The 23,939-nt window shown below is 37.6% G+C and overlaps 1 protein-coding gene across 1 annotated transcript in view; it reads right to left on the minus strand.

Annotated features, from left to right (window-relative positions):
• Positions 1-20,457: 20,457 nt before the first annotated feature.
• The window catches only part of KCNH5 (potassium voltage-gated channel subfamily H member 5), a 302,979-nt gene continuing 299,497 nt past the window's right edge, over positions 20,458-23,939 (minus strand). The window contains exon 11 of the mRNA XM_004738891.3: positions 20,458-22,849. Coding sequence (XP_004738948.1) covers positions 21,902-22,849 — 948 coding nt within the window. The 3' untranslated portion in view covers positions 20,458-21,901. The remainder of the gene's footprint in view (positions 22,850-23,939) is intronic.

Below are 23,939 nucleotides of genomic sequence, written 5' to 3' on the forward strand. Positions count from 1 at the left end.
CCTGTGGGGCTTTTCCACAAAGATAATTGTGCAAAGAAAAAACTAATGTGATGCCATGAATTGTAATATTTCATATTTTTGAATAGGCAGACTGTACGTGAAGATGAATCTTAAAGTTTCTCCTGCTTAAGGACCAGCACAAGACCAAACCCTGAAATTCTATGATCAGATGATAACTTTATGTGAAGACCTTGAACCACCAAAGAGTCCTCCCCAAAATAATTTTAAAATGTTTTATTTCTACAAATGCTGATATGAAAACCAGGTATCTAATGCATGTCTGAGAATTACTTTGAGGCAAACAGAACATGATCTGGAGTCAGAAATCTGGATTTGAAAACTTTCTCTGAGATCATACACATGTGAGCTTAGAAAAGGCCTTTAGTTACCCAGAGCCTGTGGCCTTCTCTCTCTGTGGGGTTATTGGGAGCAAGAATTCTATCTGACAAATAGATAATTCTACTTACCTATCTGTCCGTCCATCTATCCATCCATCTATTCATTCATCCATCCATCTATCCATATATAGCATACAAAATAGTAAGAATTTGGTTCTGCATCAAAATCAATTCAAGTATAGCGATAACAAAAGCAGCATAAACAGTTGGAGTTCTACAGAAAGTATGGACATCCTGTCAGGGTTTAAAGGGAGGCTTGATGGGGATGATAACATTGTTAGTATTGAATTTTGGTATTGTGTGATGTTTAGCATGAACACTTTGAATTGTCAACTCCAGCATTATTTTCTCACTTGTATCTAAGTAAGTTGGGCGAAAGTCTTTATTTAACTCAACATCTGTGAACCTCTTTATTGCGTAAACACTATGAGAATTTATCTTATAGCTCTTAATCATAAATCAGGAAGAACTCTGAAACAGTTCTTAATTCCTAATCTGTGTGACAGAACTCTCACAAGATATTGATACCTAACTCTGAAAGTGAGAAATTCAAATAGTACAAATAGTACTGCTTTCTTGAGAATTTCAAATTAATGAAGCAAGGGCTATATTTATGATGTAGCCTAGGTGTTCATGAGTTCTTTTTAAATATTTGTTCTAGAAGCGAGGTGAAGCACAGGACTGGTGAAGCAGAGTTTGTGCTTGTCTTTATGGTTGACAGGGAAATAAAAATACTTCAGCTGCCAGCCACACCTGAACACACTATAATCCTGTCCAAGTTTCTCTCTATATAAGAGAGAAAATTTGGAACCTCACTAGACGCCGGGTGTCAATATGTGTTATTAATATTTATGACTTCTTCTCAATAAGTTCTGCAACCTGTTCCTGACTCCTAGGAAAATTAATGGCAAACAAAGAACCTCAAGTTTTATATAACCCATTATGTTTTTCAAAGAACTTTCACTGCTATTATCTCACTTGACCTGGTCCCAACCTACTTTAGACTTCACGAAGCATAAAGTCCCCACTAGCTGAGGGAAGGCTGAGGAGGAAAGGATGGCAACTCCATGAGCACAGAAGCATTTTATTTGCTGCTTCCATGCTGAAAGGCAAAACCCCTCTCTGCCCTTCCTTCTCTAAGACCAGGTTTCAGAGATCTCAGTGGTCATTGACGGAGGACTTGCTTTAGTCCTCCCTTTTTCCCTTAGGCAGGGAGTGAACCACAAAATCACCAGCTTTGTGTCACCTATAGAATGTTTCTTCTCCTCCCTCTGCTTCAAGCCCAGTGGAAAACTACACAGAACGGAAGACAAGTCTGTGTGTGCAGCAGTAGAAGAAGCGGGACTCTGAAAATCTGTTGCCTTCTCTCCTTGTCTGAGTTGTTAAGATCTGGTGGGGAGGGTGTTAAGAGTAGAGGCCATGGAAATTTAAAGAAGGCCTAAGAGAGCTGAAATTCTTCTCTGTAAACCTGGATATTGTTCCTGAAATCCCTGCTGGTCAAGTAAATAGCTTGAATGCCACTAATATGAAGAATTGCAACAGAACCTTGTTGGTTTGAGAGCAGGATATTCACAGTTGTGGAATATAACTGTAAGGTCCACACTTGGGATGCAGCTGAATTTGGTCAGTGTGGTCGCCATATACAGTGAAGGAATATCTGTTAATGGGTTGAATGACTCCAGGTGAGAAGATGTGAGCACTTCACCCACCACTGACCAGTTTGGACATTGTTATTTGGGAACCATGATCATAGACATTTCTTTTGCCTTTTCATGGGAATAGCCCTAGTAGATTTTAAGAACCGAGAGATCTGCCCTCCCCAAACACATGTAAACTTGCACCAAGACTTAAGCTTGGACACTAGAAGACAGTAGAATCAGATGAGATGGAAAGCAGTGTTTGATGCACCCACATGGGCCCACAGGAGAGAAGAGACCCAGAAGTTGAAGTTTCTGTTCCTCACATAGTGATCTGGGGTGGTCAGCCTCCAGCCAGTCTTTTTTCAGTCTTCTCGACCTCTGATCCAGTTGTGCAGCTTTAGCCAGAGACAACAAGCTGATGATGTATTTATTTCTTATTCTAAAACTCTTAGGTGTGTAAGGTATCATGATTGCAGGACACTGAAAAACAACCTTCATAGCACATGAAGTGTACACCTTTTGTGAGCAACATCTTCAGTAGCGCTAGCTGAAATGCACGCATGTGTGCTACACTGTGGAAACCTCTGACCACAATGTGATATAGGGGAAGAAACATTGGACCTGGAATCAAGACAACTGAATCTGAATCCCACTCCTCTACCAAATGTACATAGAATTTTAGAGAACCACTCACCCTCTCCAGTGTTTGGTTTCTTCGTTTCTCAAAGTAGGTATGCTGCTGATTCATTTCCAAGGTCCCTTCCAGCTGTAACATGTCTGCCAGTTCTGGGTTGTTCACACAAGGCACTTCATTATTTAATCCAGTTAAAGCGCATTCTGCTAATTGGCTTAGATTAAACAAAATGGATCTGACCTGATAGAGGCAAACTGGGTGTTTTCAGTGATCTTACAGAAAGCCAAACCATCCCTGCTGGTTGGGGGTAGAGGCACTGACACAAGACCGAGGACTGGGGCCTCAAGTGTGTTCCATACTGCATCACACTCTAGAGAAAATAGCCCATGGGACTGAAATTTCTGTCTCATCCTCCTCTTAGGTTTTGATATTTGACACTTGAGTACTTACTCATTCAAATCTGTAATATGTTTTGTTTTATTTATTTTTTTATTATTATTAACATATAATGTATTATTTGTTTCAGGGGTATAGGTCTGTGATTCATCAGTCTTACACAATACTCATGTTTCAGAAGTTGGTATCTTTCTCTATATAAGTATTATCATAGAATATACAAGGAAAGATTATAAATGATTGCTAAGAGTATGTGTGTGTGTGTGTGTATGTGTGTGTGTGTGTGTGTGTGTGTAAAGAAGGGGAGAAGGGCAGAGTGGAAAAGGTGTTAATTACCATAATTTGTATACTGATCCATTTAATTAAATGTGGTCATCATATCCTCGACTCCTTTATAAACAAAAGCTGACTCTAGAATATCTTCTATAAATATACTTTCATACACCTATAACAAAGACAAAGCTTTATTTAGTTGTCCTCTAATCAAAATGCTATATTGCACAGGGAAATGATAGGTGTAACTCTTCAGTTGATGTCCAAAAAATGCATCCCTTAATCTTGTGTTTCTTTAATTAGAAAAAATATGCAGGCCTCATGTAACAGCCTTCCTGTATTACATATTCAGATCTTGCATTTTAATGCCTCAGGAGCTAGCTGCAAACTATTTATGGATTTTTCCAAAGAATGAAAGTATTCTATTTTTCCATGTACATTCTGTCTTTATGTTTCTAAATTGCTCAGACTGGGATAAACCCATAATATTAGGAAAATAATTACATTTTTGATAGATTGATAGAATTAAGAAACATTAAAAGAAATCCCATTTTAAAACAAAATTTTCCCCAAACTTCTATCTAGGTTTTATCACTATCTTTATTGAAACAGAGAAATCTTTTAATTCAAACAAATATACTGTGGGGGTTTAAAATTTTAACATCCAGTATGACACTAATTTTATTGCTTATACCATTACAGTACAATTTATTAGAGGAAAATATTATAGAAGTTTAAAATAACATTTACAAAGCTAACATATCAAAAGAACATTTTCTCTGAACCCACTGCTTCATATTTTTGTAATGGAGAGCTTCTTATTTATTAAACCAAAATCAAAATAATAATTTTCAACAAAGACTCCATTCAAAGAAGTTCCATAAAATGCACATTTTATTCTGTATCATGAAAAAATATTCACATTTAAATAAAGTGTGAAAAAAACCAAAATAATCCTCCCTGATGAAATACAGTTTATTGTGCTAAAACCCAGAATTCTTTTGGGTTAGAAACTTCCACCTGCCAATTCATTTTTTAAAAAGACAATTTCTTGAGAACAAATTTTAAATAAAATGATAATCACCACAAACTTCCCAAAAGCAATCCAATTTTGATCACACATATTCCAGAATTGACCGTAAAGTTAAAATATTCTCACACATTCCCTCAACAATCAGATGATAGGTTAACAGTACATACAAAATTTCTGTATTACACATTGCAGTACCTTTGTTTAAGTAGAAAGAAATTATCTGCTAAGCATGATCAGATTTCTTTAAAAGAGCAAACAAATACTGCTTAGCATAATGCTGTTAGAAGAGTCACATGAAGTTTTTGCATTATTTCCTTGGCCAATATGTGAATCAGTTGTTGGAAACTGGAGTAATTAACCATAACCCTTATAGAGCCATTTTTAATACCCCAAACTACCACCAATATGGTCTCAGTGGCAAAGACATTTATGAATTTGCAAAAATAAATTCAGTAGTGTTATAGTGAAGAATTTGCATTATAATTCACAAAATGCTGCAACTTGTATAAACAAAGTCATTAGAACATAGAATAAAAAATCTATAGTTGTACATATATTAAAGATATGCACATTTTTATTTGTGTTGTGTGACTATCAAGAAATTCTAGGAGTCACCACTTTTTGTAACAAATTGCAGTGAATGTTTCAGGGTAGAAATAGTCCTAGACTTGTTTCCAGTTTCACTATGGTAACAATCATATTCCTAATATGAAATGCATGTTCTGTCTTGCTTTAACTGTGAACGGGTTCGAGGGTGGAAGGTGATTGCTCAGTGGAGGCCTGTGCTGCCAACCAAAACAAGATGTAAGTGAATACTGTGTTTATAACTTCTGAAAAATCTCAAGAATCACAACATGAAAACCTTCCCACCAAGATCGCAAAACAATCCTTGCCACTGTTTTCTAAATACGGAATATAATAAATAATCTGGGTGTTAAATGAAAGTACTTTGGTTTTTGTATAAACTGACACTGCATGTTTGTGACACAATATACCAATATTAAAGACTCAGACCTATCAAACTTTCTTTGACATGGAATTCAAAATGAATGTGTTGCAATTTTGCATAGCTTGCTAGCTATTCTTTCTGTTTATTCAATCTTGGCCTCATCAGGAATATTTCCTGTCATACTTCAATTGAAAAAAGTCGAGGAGCTAATGAGGGGTCCGTGACACCAAGATCTCTGCAATCAACAATTAACTTTGTTGGTTTAGTCACGAAGTCCAGTTCCCCTAACTCAACAGAGAAGGAGGGCATTCACCTTCCCGTTATCAAAGAGGATTTAGCAGAGGACAATGGAATATTTGACAATGAAGTACTTAAATTAGTTACTATGAATACTCACTCCGGCATATTCAGGCACATTTTGGGTATTTTGGCCTTGACTAGTCTCATCATTCAACAGTCAGTGATTCCGCATGAAGGAGAGTTGTCAGACCCTCTTGGCTTTACCCCATGATGTATAGCATAACCAGCCAAGTGCTTATGACTAGGCTTCTCGGTCAGAGCCAGAGGTTTTTTTGTTTTGTTTGTTTTTTAAGATTTTATTTATTGAGAGAGGGAAAGACAGCCAGAGAGTGAACACAAGCAGGGGGTGTGGGGGAGGGAGAAGCAGGCTCCCCGCTGAGCAGGGAGCCCCATGTGCGGCTAGATTCCAGGATCCTGGGATCACGGACTGAGCCACCCAGGTGTCCAGAACCAGAGGTTCTAAACTTGCTTGGTTGGGGGAGCACTCACTTATTTTTTTAAAACCCCAGCATTTAGTAAGCTTTCAAACTGCTTCCTCATGTTTCATTAAAATCCTAACATTGGTTATAACAGTGTGTTATTTCAAAAACTAAATAAAAACTCTTTTAAAATATCATAAACAGAAAGCCCACGATGAGGAAGCAACTGCTAGGCCTACTCTTCTATTTCTTTTCCTTGGTTGTTCTCTGACCAAGTACTTCATTTAGATGTAGTACAGGTCATGAGCTCATTTAAAAAATAATGCAGTGGAAATAGTCATGGATGAAAGTGAGTTAACCATAAAAAGCTTTGGATAGTATCACTGGGGTCCTCTACAATTGTTATGAAAAAGTGAAATCATCTCTTCCATGGTTACCTCTGGCTGTGTTATCATCAAAGTAAAAAAGATTATTCGAGCTAAGGATCCCAGAGTGTAATGCTGTAATAACCTTGTTTCTTCTCCTTATCGCAACACATTAGCTTTAAAAACAATCTTAAGAGGGTAAGACAAATAAATCACATTCAGAAAGTTAACATTTTTTTAGTTAGAGAAAATTATTTAAACTTTCTAGAGGAAACATACATACAACAGACCTGTTAAATTTGGAAGTAGTAAAAATTGCCATTCTAAACAGAAATGGTTCATTTGAATAATGTATTTAATAGTGGTTTGGCCAAGAAGGCAACGTCAGTGTAATCAATAAAAAGATCTCCATAATCCACTTAAAACTCAGTGCTTCAAAAATAAAATTTAAAAATAAAATCTTTCTAGCGTCTCATCCAAATTCCAGTATTAAAAATGGAGAGAAATCATAGAAAAAATCCTGAATGTTTTTTGCTTTCTGTGACCAGCATGCATTACCTTCTTAGGTTAAAATTCAATTGGAAAAGAAAGTGCTAATATCAGTGAGCACAACTTGCCTCTTACTTACTACCACATTTGGCAATTTACCTTTACAGATGCCTTTTGATTGTTGAGAGAAGTGGAGGAAAAGTCCATTATTGGGGTGGAGCACCTTGTGCTCAAACAGTTATGACTTCAACCTCTGTCATTTACTCTAACCTTCCATGAAAAATCAAATATTTACACTACAGAGTGAAATTTTTAAGTTATTTTAATTTCAGAAACCTTTAAAAGTACATGTCTTAAAAGACTTGGAATTGGTGGTTGGATGAGATGGCCCTTGCAATATCAGCATTCTGTAAAAATCTCTCTAAAGTCTGCCTGCCTCTGATAGAACTTGGCCTTTACCACTCAAGAACTATGCTATCCTGACAAGTTGCTTTCTCTGTAAATTAATAGGGTTGTTGCAAAAATTAAATTTGATAATCTGAATAAAGTGTTTAGCACAGCATTAACCGCAAATGAGCACTCATAAATACAAGCTAAATTAACTTATTTAACGTCTAAGCCTGAAGGTCAAGAAACAGATAGATTTCATTCAGTCTTCTCTACTCCTTTGCCTTCATCATTTTCCTGATTCCCTGTCCAAATCTCCATGGTTTTGACCATCATAAAGCAGACAAACACACTGGTCTCATCATGAAATTCAAGAGATAGACTATCTCAAGTTAGAAGACAGACTAATACTCTTATAACATCTGGCACAGTAGGCATTAAAAAACTTCTAGCTCCTATCTCCCTTTCCTACATAACATGACTCAGAATTTTAATTAGAAGGTAGGAGCAAATACAAATTTTAGTACTATCTAAACAAGTATATCGGCAAAAACGTTAACCTGTTTTCACTTTACTGAAATAATTTTTCACTCTCAAACTTCACCATGCAGTTTAATAAATTTACACAACAGAGAATGAAAAAGTTAACTGCCTTTCTCTACATGGAAGATGATTTGTTTGGTTCTGTGTGTTTGTGCAGACACAAGTGTTTTTGAGAGGTAGAGGACAGGAAAGACATGGTAGTAGAACTCCATTGTGTTTCCCTGGCTTCTGGACTTGGGTAAGAGATATTTTCTCCCCTCAATGAATGGTTAAGAACCAATTATTTTATATAAAATGCTTTGAAGATTAAACATTAGTAACACTTCACATGGACACTGTTTAACAACTTGATTTGATATAATTAGGCATCATAATTCTATTATTTTTCTAAATACAGAATGTTCATTTTTTTAGTGCTTCTCATCTTCACATCCTTTATAACTCCAAACTGATTTTCACTATAACTTTTGGAAATATCACCACATATAAGAATTATAAATTAAATTATGAGAATTCTAAGTTAAATTTCATTATCATGAAAACAAAATAAAGATCAAATTTATAATTACATGAATCTTTATCTTCATTATTTCCAATGTAGAAAAAGATGTGGGGTCAAAGAAAAAAATTTATCTTTATGTCTTTTTTTTTTATTGTTTTTGGGGGAAAATTATCAAGGATGGAAAATAAAACCAGCAAAATACAGAGTAAGTATTTTATCCTAATATAAGAAGAGTCTATTGGTCTGTAAATGTTAAACATACAGAATAACTCACATTTCTAGGAAGAGAATTACAAAGTCATTTTTTGTAACATCTAAATCTCCAGTCCTAGAAATATTCTAAATTAGAAGAGCTGGGTAAAATCCAGGAGATAAAAAACTTGTAAATATGTGAAAAATTAAAAGGCAACTTTATAGATGAAAAAAAAAAGGTGAATGGCAAATGCCAAAATGAAGTAGTACAGATACTGTTTGCGAGTGATGATTCTGTGAAAATAAAGTTGAGGGAAAATATTTTATCAAAGACCTAAATTTCACAGGAAAGAGGCATGAAAAGCCCAAACGTGTCTCTTTTAATAAGTCCATTCTATAATTTCATTGTTAAAACTGCATTTTTCATAATTCATTTATGGGTACTTGAAACATCTCTCATAAGCTTTTATTTAAGGATGAGAAAAAAAATGATACTAAAGAGAAATGTATGCCCCGTCGATACGTTTGACTTTATTACTTGCGTAAGTCCTCAGATTACATTGGGTTTTGTAATAAACATTATTTATTGTTTAGGAGTCTTTGACACTTGGAAATGCATCCACATTTGTTCTTTTGTTTTGTCTGGTGACGTGCCAGTGAGAAAAATAAGCTACAATGAAAGAAACATGGATGTTATGGTTTTCTGTTAAAAAAAAACACCTTTGGGACGCCTGGGTGGCTCAGTTGGTTAAGCAGCTGCCTTCAGCTCAGGTCATGATCCCAGCGTCCTGGGATCGAGTCCCACATCGGGCTCCTTGCTTGGCGGGGAGCCTGATTCTCCCTCTGCCTCTGCCTGCCATTCTGTCTGCCTGTGCTCGCTCTCTCCCTCTCTCTCTCTGACAAATAAATAAAATCTTAAAAAAAAAAAAAAAAAAAGTGAATTTAAAAAAAAAACACCTTTTTGTTGCCCCTCCACAATTTTTTTTTTTTTTTTTGAGGATTAATGGCAGATCCAGACAGTCAATCCTTCTTATGGAAAAGGCTGCACATACTTACACAGAGCCATCAATAAAAGTAATGTTTATAAGGCAGTGTATACCAGTAAAGCTAAGACAATAGAAAAAAGTTTTATATAAACTCACCAGACTCGATCTGATGCATCCATAGGTGTTACCAAGGACATGCTTAGATCTAAATTGTGACCACCATCATGCTCCTCTTTGGAGATTTTTCCAAAGACAGGAATAGAAATCCTGACTTGGACCCCAGGAGCTCATGTAGCCTGGCATTACTAACCTATTTAAAACCTGACTCTTGTTTTTGTTCTGATTGTGTAGCCCCACACACATCACCTCTTGGTTTATTTTCCTGGACCAAAATAGGAACATTTCCTTTAAATTCAAGTTGACCTATGTCAACCCTCTAAAAAAATCATATACATCATTCCATAATTGTAAGAGTTTTTGTTATCTGAGTGGTAACAACATGTAGGCTCTAAGTACAAAGTTTACACTGAGAGCAAATTGATTGAAAATATTTATTTACATATGAGTGAAATGCAGCTGTGATTTGGAACATCATGGGCCTGTCACAGCAGATACAAATATAAATGCTGTCAACTATTTAGCAAATAAAAAATGTTAGAATGGATAGTAAAACTTCATGGTCATTGATGAATGATCCCCTTAAATCTCCCTTAATATTTCTTATATGTATCAGGCATTTATAACCAATCCTTCTTTAACTTGAGAAATTACGTCTGCTTTCAAAATGATGCCTAATTCCTAGTTTGTAATAACAGTTTTAAAATTCTGATGTGACAGAAAGATTAGAAAACCTATTAAGATACCAAAATGTCTCTCGTCATGTTTAAGATTTGCCTCCTTGTTTCTGGTGCCTTTGTTAATTGTCGTTTCACAAAGGATCACTACAAATGTAGTGACTGCAGGTTTGAATGTATTCTTTGGGTTATAAGACTCTCTTTGCAGACTTAACCAATGTCAACAAAATGAATATCATTTTCAAAAATAAAATGTTTATACGTTTTAAGTGGCTTCCTAGAGTTATCAGTCTTACTAATCACATATTGTAACTTTTTAAAATAGAATACTCTAATTTAGGACACAATAACATGAGTGGTTTTTTTAAATACAAGTGGTTTTCCTTTTTTTGACTTTTTTTTCCTAGGTCAAGATATACATTGAAAAGTTAATTGGTTATTGGAAGAGATTCTTTCACAACTAAGAATTTTGTTTTAAGAACATCTGCCCACATGAAGCCATGTGTTGAGTAAGTCAATGATTATTTTTATATAAAAATTTGAAAGATGAAATGCTCTGTATCATGAATACTCACCAATTATCTTTTACTTTTTCTCAGAAGATTGAGAATTTCTGCTGAGCAGTATGACTACATTGAATAAGCAAAACTCACAATATTTACATGCCTTTTTCTCTCCTCTCAAAAGACCTCACTCTTGCCATGTTTATTTAATTAATAGTACTAAATTTCCAGATAACTTTCTTTTGCTCACATACCAGTGGCTAATAATTATTTAGCCATCAATACCTTGCCCCACCAATCTCTGACCAGAGTAATCTCCTCTAAACCCTAGAAAAATATTTAGGGAGAACATCCCAGCTGATCTTCTATGAAAGAAAGAAAAAAACTAATAATTTATCTTAATGTGATTTTCATTTGAGAAGAAGATGATTTCCCACTGACCTTACATCTTGATATAAAAATGGAGCACTTCTTATCTTCATTTCAGTATTTATTGGTGGGGAAATTGAAGCCCAGACACACCAAAGAACAGTTAATTTGCCAAAGTTACACTGTAATTGTGGCAAAGCTAGATTCAGAATCCAAGACAGAGCTCAGATACTAATCCTGGGATGTTTTCCAAAAAAATTGTTCTTTCTTCTCTCCTTTTCCATCAAGACCACAAGAGCAATATTCTTATATGTAACAAAATATTAAAACACAACATTCACATAATTACAAAATATTCATATTTTAAAGTTTTCCATGTATGATATGTACATTCTAGATAAATTTTCTCATTACCTACATAAAATTTTGGAAGAGACATAAAATAGCTTAAAAGATAAAAATTATACAAGATAGTAAAATTCATTAATATGACACATAATTCCACCAGTACCAGCCACTGCACACTTTAAAAACAGTCTCTGCTCTGAAGACTAATGTTTTTAAAGTTTCCTGAAAGAATCCAGTGATTTAAAAATAGAACAGCAAATGGGCCAGATCTCAGGAGAACAAAATCTCCTTAAAGGAAGCTGTGGTTTGCATTTGGGCCCCAATAGGATTAATTTTCAAAATGACATTTTTTTTTGTTAGTTGTCATAATTAATATTCTTGTTAATGTACTGGGAACTCCAGGGGGCATATACCTGTCCTTAAAAGCAGTTTAAAATCCCAAATTTTCTAATTCTTTTGCTCTGATCTACATACGTTTTTTTGAAACTGAGTACTTAGGACAGTTGTACTTCTATACATACTGTGAAACTGGTGTCATAATAAAAATTTTCCATTTTAACAATGATGTATCTGTCTCTATTCAACATCTATGCCCAAACCATTCTAAGTACTATTTATGTCATTGTGGGACACTAGTAGCTTTGGTTTTGTCATCTGCCTTTTGTGTGCCTGTGTTCTCTTTATCATAAGATCTTCTATCTACAAGATCATATTCAGTGCAATACTATCCTAATACAGACTGGCAAAACTTGTCATTATGATGCACGGCTCACATTTCTATTTTTGTTTGACTTTTACTATTAGATTACAACCATCTGTCTAGGGTACAGCATCTGACCATCTGCGTCATCATAGAAAAATATTGAAGGTATGTACGTTGCTTTGGAAAATGTTTGGATTTTAAATATGTATCTATTTACTCCTATTAGTACATTGTTCAGAAATATAATAATAAAAATTTTACTCTGGATGCACCAAAAGCATCTGTACAGTGTAAGAATAAAACATGCAGTCGTCTGGTCCCCCAAAAGAGAATCTACTGTCTGTGTACCAGCCAAGGCAACACAGAACAGGACTGTATCATTATTGCATGTATTAAAGCAAGTGTTCACCCTTCACTCAAATCCGGGTTAAGTTCAACTGGTTAGAATTGTAGAATCTGGGAACCTAAAAGACTACTCTATATACAGTGATGCTGAACACATGCATTTCTGCTGAGAACAGTAGACTGCCTTCAGCACCTCGTCATGTCATGCACATAGGAACACAGGTGACTGGAAAAGAATAGTGTGATAACTGCACCATAAATAAGCAATTGATACTTTTCCCTCCTTGAGGACAACCTGGGGGAGTTCAAAACCATGTTTCTTGCTCATGTATATGAACAATAATATTGTAGGTCAATTGAGTCAATGGCAGAACACAGCCAATATTTGCACCACTCATGAGCAAAGGTGTGGATTGCAACATCAGATTGCCCTGCTGTTTTAGTCGTTCTGACACAGCTTTACACCAATGGTTATTTTTTGAAGCATGTGGCTAAGGTTAGACTGACCATTTCTGTATGCAGATTATTTTTACCATTCATTTTACCTTTAAAAGCTTAACCAAGCTTGTCTCATACACCATTAAATAGAAAAATACCCTGAAATTCAATAAATGTCAGAAGTCCAGAAAAAAGTACCATCCTCACCATGGAAGCAACCTAAGTCTCAGTTTCAAGGCTGATTCCTTATACTGTGAGGGCCAGATTTTCTTGTGCCTGTGGTAGGTTGATGTTGGTTGGTAGGTAGCATAGCATGGAGACATGCTCCCCTGGAAATTTCCATGCTGAGTAATGGAAGTTGTGGGCACAAAGAAGGGGAAATGGAACCCATGGCACATTCTATCTGTTCTGAGACTCCTGGATTTTAGAGGCACATCTTGTGGGCATGTGAAGAAGCTCTAGTAGAAATTCTAAAATACCAATTGTTTTTGTAAATTGCTGTGTTCTGCACTTCTCCAGTCTGATTGCGATAACTTGTCTTTCAGTTCTGGTGGTTTTGTTTGGGGATGCTGGGACACAGTAAGAAAAGCTCATAAAAATGGCAACGGTAGGTCAAAAAATCTCCTTTGATTTTGCTATCATGTTGTGTATGTTGTTAACATATATGTACAGCCCTCCCCGGAGCGGCGGCGGCGGCGGCGGCGGCGGCGGCGGCGGGCGCTGAATGAGAGACGCCGACTGCTCGGGTCGCCGGGCGCTAGCCTAGGCGGTGGTGGCCGGCGGTGGTGGCGGCGGCGACGACGAAGCCTGAAGCCGGCGTCGTCTTCCCATCCTTCGAAGCGACGGCCGCGGCTGCACAGATTTTATTAATTGGCGGGAGGAGTCAAGATGGCGGAGAAGTAGCAAGCTGAGACTGCTTCAGCTAGCCGGAGATCAGCTAGATAGCTTATCTAAAGATTGCAAACACCTGAAAATCCATCGGCAGATCGAAGAGAAGAAGAACAGCAATTCTGGAAACAGAAAATCAGCCACTTTCTGAAAGGTAGGACCAGCGGAGAAGTGAATCCAAAGCGACGGGAAGATAGACCCCGGGGGGAGGGGCTGGCTCCCGGCAAGCGGCGGAGCAACCGCGCACAAAATCAGGACTTTTAAAAGTCTGTTCCGCTGAGGGACATCGCTCCAGAGGCTAAACCGGGGCGAAGCCCACGCGGGGTCAGCGTGGCCTCAGGTCCCGCAGGGTCACAGAAGGATCGGGGGTGTCTGAGTGTCGCAGAGCTTGCGGGTATTGGAACGGGAAAGCCGGCTACAGAGACAGAGCCGACAGTAATCTCGCAGCTCCGTGTTACCTTGAACCGGTCGCAGGCTCGGTGAGCTCGGAGCGCGGCCGGAGGTCAGGCAGACGGGAGTAACTGGGCGCTGTTCTCTGAGGGCGCACTGAGGAGTGGGGCCCTGGGCTCTCGGCTCCTCCAGGCCGGAGACCAGGAGGCCGCCATTTGTATTCCCGTCCTCTGGAACTCTACGGAAAGCGCTCAGGGAACAAAAGCTCCTGAAAGCAAACCCGAGCGGATTACTCACCCCGGCCCCGGGTAAGGGCGGGTGTAATTCCGCCTGGGGCAAAGACACTTGAGAATCACTACAACAGGCCCCTCCCCCAGAAGAACAACAAGAAATCCAGCCGAGACCAAGTTCACCTACCAAGGAGTGCGGTTTCAATACCAAGGAGAGCAGCAGAATTCCAGAGGAGGAGAAAGCCAAGCACGGAACTCATGGCTTTTTTCCTGTGATTTTTTTTAGTCTTGCAGTTTAATTTAATTTTTTCTTTTTTTTTTTTTTTTTTTTTTCTCGCCTTCGGGTAAAATTTTATTTTTTTTAACTGTTACCTTTTTCTTTTTTAACGATTTTTTACTAGTTTATCTAATATATATATATATATATATTTTTTACATTTTTCTTAGGTGTTTTCTTTTTTTAAAATTCTTTTCTTTTCTTTTTTTTTTTTTTTTTTTTTTTTTTTTTTTTTTTTTTTTTTTTTTTTTCTTTTTTCTCTCTTCCTTTTTGAACCTCGTTTTATCCCCTTTCTCCCCACTCACGATTTTGGATCTCTTCTAATTTGGTTAAAGCATATTTTCCTGGGGTTGTTGCCACCCTTTTAGTATTTTACTTGCCCCTTCATTTACTCTTATCTGGACAAAATGACAAGACGGAAAAATTCAACACAAAAAAAAGAACAAGAGGCAGTACCGAAGGCTAGGGACCTAATCAATACAGACATCGGTAATATGTCAGATCTAGAGTTCAGAATGACAATTCTCAAGGTTCTAGCCGGGCTCGAAAAAGGCATGGAAGATATTAGAGAAACCCTCTCGAGAGATATAAAAGCCCTTTCTGGAGAAATAAAAGAACTAAAATCTAACCAAGGTGAAATCAAAAAAGCTATTAATGAGGTGCAATCAAAAATGGAGGCTCTCACTGCTAGGATAAATGAGGCAGAAGACAGAATTAGTGATATAGAAGACCAAATGACAGAGAATAAAGAAGCTGATCAAAAGAGGGACAAACAGCTACTGGACCACGAGGGGAGAATTCGAGAGATAAGTGACACCATAAGACGAAACAACATTAGAATAATTGGGATTCCAGAAGAAGAAGAAAATGAGAGGGGAGCAGAAGGTATACTGGAGAGAATTATTGGGGAGAATTTCCCCAATATGGCAAAGGGAACGAGCATCAAAATTCAGGAGGTTCAGAGAATGCCCCTCAAAATCAATAAGAATAGGCCCACACCTCGTCACCTAATAGTAAAATTTACAAGTCTCAATGACAAAGAGAAAATCCTGAAAGCAGCCCGGGAAAAGAAGTCTGTAACATACAATGGTAAAAATATTAGATTGGCAGCTGACTTATCCACAGAGACCTGGCAGGCCAGAAAGAGCTGGCATGATATTTTCAGAGCACTAAACGAGAAAAACATGGAGCCAAGAATACTATATCCAGCTAGGCTATCATTGAAAATAGAAGGAGAGATTAAAAGCTTCCAGGACAAACAACAACTGAAAGAATTTGCAAATACCAAACCAGCTCTACAGGAAATCTTGAAAGGGGTCCTCTAAGCAAAGAGAGAGCCTACAAGTGGTAGATCAGAAAGGAACAGAGACCATATACAGTAACAGTCACCTTACAGGCAATACAATGGCACTAAATTCATATCTCTCAATAGTTACCCTGAATGTGAATGGGCTAAATGCCCCTGTCAAAAGACACAGGGTATCAGAATGGATAAAAAAACAAAAACCCATCTATATGTTGCCTCCAAGAAACACATTTTAAGCCCGAAGACACCTCCAGATTTAAAGTGAGGGGGTGGAAAAGAATTTACCATGCTAATGGACATCAGAAGAAAGCAGGAGTGGCAATCCTTATATCAGATCAATTAGATTTTAAGCCAAAGACTATAATAAGAGATGAGGAAGGACACTATATCATACTCAAAGGGTCTGTCCAACAAGAAGATTTAACAATTTTAAATATCTATGCCCCCAATGTGGGAGCAGCCAACTATATAAACCAATTAATAACAAAATCAAAGAAACACATCAACAATAATACAATGATAGTAGGGGACTTTAACACTCCCCTCACTGAAATGGACAGGTCATCCAAGCAAAAGATCAGCAAGGATATAAAGGCCTTAAATGACACACTGGACCAGATGGACATCACAGATATATTCAGAATATTTCATCCCAAAGCAACAGAATACACATTCTTCTCTAGTGCACATGGAACATTCTCCAGAATAGATCACATCCTCGGTCCTAAATCAGGACTCAACCGGTATCAAAAGATTGGGATCATTCCCTGCATATTTTCAGACCACAATGCTCTAAAGCTAGAACTCAACCACAAAAGGAAGTTTGGAAAGAACCCAAATACATGGAGACTAAACAGTATCCTTCTAAAGAATGAATGGGTCAACCGGGAAATTAAAGAAGAATTGAAAAAAATCATGGAAACAAATGATAATGAAAACACAACGGTTCAAAATCTGTGGGACACAACAAAGGCAGTCCTGAGAGGAAAAATATATAGCGGTACAAGCCTTTCTCAAGAAACAAGAAAGGTCTCAGGTACACAACCTAACCCTACACCTAAAGGAGCTGGAGAAAGAACAAGAAAGAAACCCTAAGCCCAGCAGGAGAAGAGAAATCATAAAGATCAGAGCAGAAATCAATGAAATAGAAACCAAAAAAACAATAGAACAAATCAACGAAACTAGGAGCTGGTTCTTTGAAAGAATTAATAAAATTGATAAACCCCTGGCCCGACTTATCAAAAAGAAAAGAGAAAGGACCCAAATAAATAAAATCATGAATGAAAGAGGAGAGATCACAACTAACACCAAAGAAATACAAACTATTATAAGAACATACTATGAGCAACTCTACGGCAATAAATTTGACAATCTGGAAGAAATGGATGCATTCCTAGAAACATATAAACTACCACAACTGAACCAGGAAGAAATAGAAAGCCTGAACAGACCCATAACCAGTAAGGAGATTGAAACAGTCATTAAAAATCTCCAAACAAACAAAAGCCCAGGGCCAGACGGCTTTCCGGGGGAATTCTACCAAACATTTAAAGAAGAACTAATTCCTATTCTCCTGAAACTGTTCCAAAAAATAGAAATGGAAGGAAAACTTCCAAACTCATTTTATGAGGCCAGCATCACCTTGATCCCCAAACCAGACAAGGATCCCACCAAAAAAGAGAGCTATAGACCGATATCCTTGATGAACACAGATGCGAAAATACTCAACAAAATACTAGCCAATAGGATTCAACAGTACATTAAAAAGATTATTCACCACGACCAAGTGGGATTTATTCCAGGGCTGCAAGGTTGGTTCAACATCCGCAAATCAGTCAATGTGATACAACACATCAATAAAAGAAAGAACAAGAACCATATGATACTCTCAATAGATGCTGATAAAGCATTTGACAAAGTACAACATCCCTTCCTGATCAAAACTCTTCAAAGTGTAGGGATAGAGGGCACATACCTCAATATCATCAAAGCCATCTATGAAAAACCCACCGCAAATATCATTCTCAATGGAGAAAAACTGAAAGCTTTTCCGCTAAGGTCAGGAACACGGCAGGGATGTCCATTATCACCACTGCTATTCAACATTGTACTAGAGGTCCTAGCCTCAGCAATCAGACAACAAAAGGAAATTAAAGGCATCCAAATCGGCAAAGAAGAAGTCAAATTATCACTCTTCGCAGATGATATGATACTATATGTGGAAAACCCAAAAGAATGCACTCCAAAACTGCTAGAACTTATACAGGAATTCAGTAAAGTGTCAGGATATAAAATCAATGCACAGAAATCAGTTGCATTTCTCTACACCAACAGCAAGACAGAAGAAAGAGATATTAAGGAGTCAATCCCATTTACAATTGCATCCAAAACCATAAGATACCTAGGAATAAACCTAACCAAAGAGACACAGAATCTATACTCAGAAAACTATAAAGTACTCATGAAAGAAATTGAGGAAGACACAAAGAAATGGAAAAATGTTCCATGCTCCTGGATTGGAAGAATAAATATTGTGAAAATGTCTATGCTACCTAAAGCAATCTACGCATTTAATGCAATTCCTATCAAAGTACCATCCATCTTTTTCAAAGAAATGGAACAAATAATTCTAAAATTTATATGGAACCAGAAAAGACCTCGAATAGCCAAAGGGATATTGAAAAAGAAAGCCAACGTTGGTGGCATCACAATTCCGGACTTCAAGCTCTATTACAAAGCTGTCATCATCAAGACAGCATGGTACTGGCACAAAAACAGACACATAGATCAATGGAACAGAATAGAGAGCCCAGAAATAGACCCTCAAATCTATGGTCAACTAATCTTCGACAAAGCAGGAAAGAATGTCCAATGGAAAAAAGACAGCCTTTTCAATAAATGGTGCTGGGAAAATTGGACAGCCACATGCAGAAAAATGAAATTGGACCATTTCCTTACACCACACACAAAAATAGACTCAAAATGGATGAAGGACCTCAATGTACGAAAGGAATCCATCAAAATCCTTGAGAACACGGGCAGCAACCTCTTCGACCTCTGCCGCAGCAACATCCTCCTAGGAACAACGCAAAAGGCAAGGGAAGCAAGGGAAAAAAATGAACTACTGGGATTTCATCAAGATCAAAAGCTTTTGCACAGCAAAGGAAACAGTTAACAAAATCAAAAGACAACTGACAGAATGGGAGAAGATATTTGCAAACGACATATCAGATAAAGGACTAGTGTCCAGAATCTATAAAGAACTTAGCAAACTCAACACCCAAAGAACAAATAATCCAATCAAGAAATGGGCAGAAGACATGAACAGACATTTCTGCAAAGAAGACATCCAGATGGCCAACAGACACATGAAAAAGTGCTCCATATCACTCGGCATCAGGGAAATACAAATCAAAACCACAATGAGATATCACCTCACACCAGTCAGAATGGCTAAAATCAACAAGTCAGGAAATGACAGATGCTGGCGAGGATGCGGAGAAAGGGGAACCCTCCTCCACTGTTGGTGGGAATGCAAGCTGGTCCAGCCACTCTGGAAAACAGCATGGAGGTTCCTCAAAATGTTGAAAATAGAACTGCCCTATGACCCAGCAATTGCACTATTGGGTATTTACCCTAAAGATACAAATGTAGTGATCCAAAGGGACACATGCACCCGAATGTTTATAGCAGCAATGTCCACAATAGCAAAACTATGGAAAGAACCTAGATGTCCATCAACAGATGAATGGATCAAGAAGATGTGGTATATATACACAATGGAATACTATGCAGCCATCAAAAGAAATGAAATCTTGCCATTTGCAACAACATGGATGGAACTAGAGCGTATCATGCTTAGCGAAATAAGTCAAGCAGAGAAAGACAACTATCATATGATCTCCCTGATATGAGGAAGTGGTGATGCAACATGGAGGCTTAAGTGGGTAGAAGAATAAATGAAACAAGATGGGATTGGGAGGGAGACAAACCATAAGTGACTCTTAATCTCACAAAACAAACTGAGGGTTGCCGGGGGGAGGGGGTTTGGGAGAAGGGGGTGGGATTATGGACATTGGGGAGGGTATGTGATTTGGTGAGTGCTGTGAAGTGTGTAAACCTGGTGATTCACAGACCTGTACCCCTGGGGATAAAAATATATGTTTATAAAAATAAAAAAATTAAAAAAAAAAAAAAAAAAAACATATATGTACAGATGGTCCGATAATGTACAAATTACCGGAGTCTATTTTCAACTTGATGCAAACTTAAACATGCACGCACCAGTTTAAAATTATGCCTCTTTGATCAACTTCACAAAATATACTTTGGTCAAAAGAAAGAAACTTTTCTGGGTTCTTACAAATGAACATGTATTTTATTCTCAATACATACCATTTAAGGGACTAACTATACACAAGTGTTTGTTACTTTTTTTTTTTTTTTTTTAGTTGATTATAGGCACTTTCTAAGAAGAGGATTTAGGACTCAAAAGACTCTGAAATTCAGTCTTTAGTACCCTCCTTTCATAAATAGATCTGCCTGAGCCACAGGAGTCTAGTGTAGCAATTCAGCAGAAGTTCTACAGTAGAACTGTGTGCAAAAAAGCTTTAGAAAATTGTAACCAGAATAAAATTATAGAAAAGCAGTTATCTGAACTGAGCAACTTAACATCTACTTCTTAGGTTTTTTTCCTAACCATGTTTGATGTGCTATCCCTATAAACATTGTTAAGAATCATGTGTGAACGGTTCTGTACCTGTGTTTCACCCTAAGTTACAGTTATGCTACAAAAACTATCTGTTTACATTCATTTTTATTTATATCATTATAGTTATGATTTTGATACGATTACTCAAATGTGTTTTGTTTCTTTGCCAAGAGCCTTTCAACCTCACCCTTGAACAAGTTTTAGAAACACAAATTTAGAACATTCATCACATCTGAAAAACCAGCATCACTAATGTGAATTGTTAAAAGGCCCTTTTACCCTGTGGTGCAGTTTTTCTATAATAATATACACTATATTAATAGTTCCATATTTATGGGGTTGATAAAATCAGCTAAGATGGCAGCTGTTCTCCAAGACGGAGGGAGTAGGGATTTCCTTACATAAGAGTAAATGATTACTATCTAAGTACAGTGTTTAAAAAGGAGAGGTATAGTTGAGCAAAAATGCAATTCATGCACAAAACTCATAGCAATACGTTCTCAATATCCCACACTGCTATCTGATTTAGGCAACAAAACAGTCATTTAGATGGAGCAAACACTGCCTGTTGGGGAAAATAACCTAACACTAAGTTACAGAAAAATATCCTATGAAAAGAGATTATAAAATGGTACCAACAGTCTAAAAGGTTGAACCCTCCCTTGGCATTAATCTCTAATTTTAACTTAACAGAATAGTGAGAAAATGACAGCTCGATATACTCAGCCTGAGATCAAATTTGTCATGGCAACATTGGCAGGTTGGACCCTGATTCTTCAAATGTTACATTGCCTTGGTTAACAAAAATCATACTTTTTTTGTATTAGAATAGAGATTATAAATAAATGTAAAGTGTGCATGCAGTCAACTGCATAATATACAAGCAATATCTATGTTTTAAATAATCATCTTCTTTGGCAGGCCAGAATCCAGCTGGACATGCAGTATTTACATATCAAAATCCATAGTGTGTTCATCATATTGAAAGCAAGTGAAAATATATAGATGTATATACGGTATATACACACATATGTATATAGATGTATATACTGTTTTTAATATATTAACAAATATATATGTGTAGGTATATTTATTAAAAGTGGATTTCATCTTTGTCAGATTCAGGTGACTCAGGCCTTGAAACACTAAAAATATCCTGACATGGTATCTGGGGAGGTACTTGGAGTGGCATTTGGGATTTGGGAGAAGAGGTCTGGGGCACGCTTTTTTCAGAGAGTATTTTTAAAATTTCTGCCACCTGCTTTTCCAGGGCAGTCATTCTGCAGCTTAGCAGCTGAATGTCCTCTTTGAGTTCATGCTTGACTTCCTGCAGTGTGGTTTGTAAGGCCTGCTCTGGGATGGGATAAAAGGGGTGCTTGGCGTCAGCCTGAATCGGGCTGTGCTCCAGCGGACTCCGGGCCTCTCCGGCCTTATCCAGACGAAGGTCACTTTTTGTAATCCCACTGTCACAAGAATCTGTTTTCCTTAATGGGTTTTTGGTAACGCTGTTCTCCGAATCGCTGCCCTTGGGGTCCTCTGACAGTAGCCCCATGGACTCGGCTTTCGTGACATTATTCCAGTCTTCCTTTTTCTCCTCATGCGCCCCCATGGTATTCTTGAGTCGCAGCCATCCCCTCCCATTTCCGTTCTTCATCCTGATCGGGCTGTTGACTTTGAGGCATTTGGCGTCAGCACCGCCATTGGGCTTGAGTTCCATGGCCTCACGGTTGTTTTGCTTGAGGGACTCGCTGGTTTTCACGTAAGCCAGAGACGTCTGGATGGGCGTGATCTGCGACACAGTGACCACACTGGTGCCCGTGATGGAGGCTCCATTCTGTAAGGAGCGGCTTTCTACCTGAACCTGGTTCCGCTCGGGGTCGCTCTGGGTGGACCCCTGATTCCGCAGCTCCTTCTGCTGCTTGAACTTCTGGAAGAGCTTTCGGACCGGGTGGTCCACGGGGATGCTGAGGGTGACCTCGTTCTTCTGCCTGAGGCGCTCCTCTTCCTCTTTCTTCACGTCACTGATTTTTCGGAAAATGATCTGTGGAGGGGGAGAGATGTTCAGAACGTGATTATAAACCTAGATGGACTGCTAATCGTGTGACGGGATGCTGGATAAACTTTGTTTTACTAAGGAAACCCTTAAACGCAAGGTAAGATCACTTCGGAAGGGAAAAAATACCTCAGTGCCATTTAATGGATGCAGTATACTGAGAACTCACCATAGGAGCACCGACAGCTTATGTCATCCTACTCCCTTGCATACAGGAAGGGGAATGTAATGGAGAGAGAGCTGAAGAGAGGTACTTGCTTTCTTTTTTTCTTTCATTTAAATTTTTTTAAATTTAAATTCAATGTAGTTGACATATAGTATATTATTAGTTTCAGAGGTAGAATTTAGTGATGCATTACCTGCTTTTAACACTCAGTGCTCATTCCATCAAGTCCCTTACTTAATACCCACCACCCAGTTAAGAGAGGTACTTGCTTTCTAGTTTATGTTCTCATTTAATAGAAAACATATAAATGCATATGTTAGTATATATGTGTTTGCGTATATGTGTAAGGAAAACATTAAATTTCCTCGCATCTCTATTTCTTGTATGTTTTCCTTTTATATACCAATATATTCAGTATCATTTTTAATAACATCCCCTGCTTAGGGGTTAAATTATGAGTTCCAGGCTATAAAAGTACCAAAATGTTAGACGGTTTACTAACATAGCACCTGTGATGGGTGGGGGGAGGGATTACATTTATTTAGGTGTACAGAACTAGGATCTGTAAGTAAAAGTTCCTGAGAGATAAATACCAGCTCAAAATATACTTCATTTTAAGCTGCTCTTTATTGAATAAAGAGCCTTGAAAACTGATGAACTTCACACCACTAAAATATCCCAATAGAAGTAAGCATGTTGTCCATGTAATACTATCACGGGGTGGGAGATTAGACTCTTCAAATTTCAATATTCCTTAAAATTTTTTTACTGTTAGTATTCATTTTTTCTCTCATCATCATTCCAACCTACTTACAGGTTCTTCTTATCTTTTGAAATATTATAAACAATTTCAGTGTAAAGTGTTTCTCCCACTCAGATTTCAGTATTCATAATTTTTTGTGCATATTTCCA

This window comes from Mustela putorius, unplaced genomic scaffold (assembly GCF_011764305.1).
Source record: "Mustela putorius furo isolate JIRA1106 unplaced genomic scaffold, ASM1176430v1.1 tig00000129_pilon_pilon_pilon, whole genome shotgun sequence".
Classification (NCBI taxonomy): domain Eukaryota; kingdom Metazoa; phylum Chordata; class Mammalia; order Carnivora; family Mustelidae; genus Mustela; species Mustela putorius.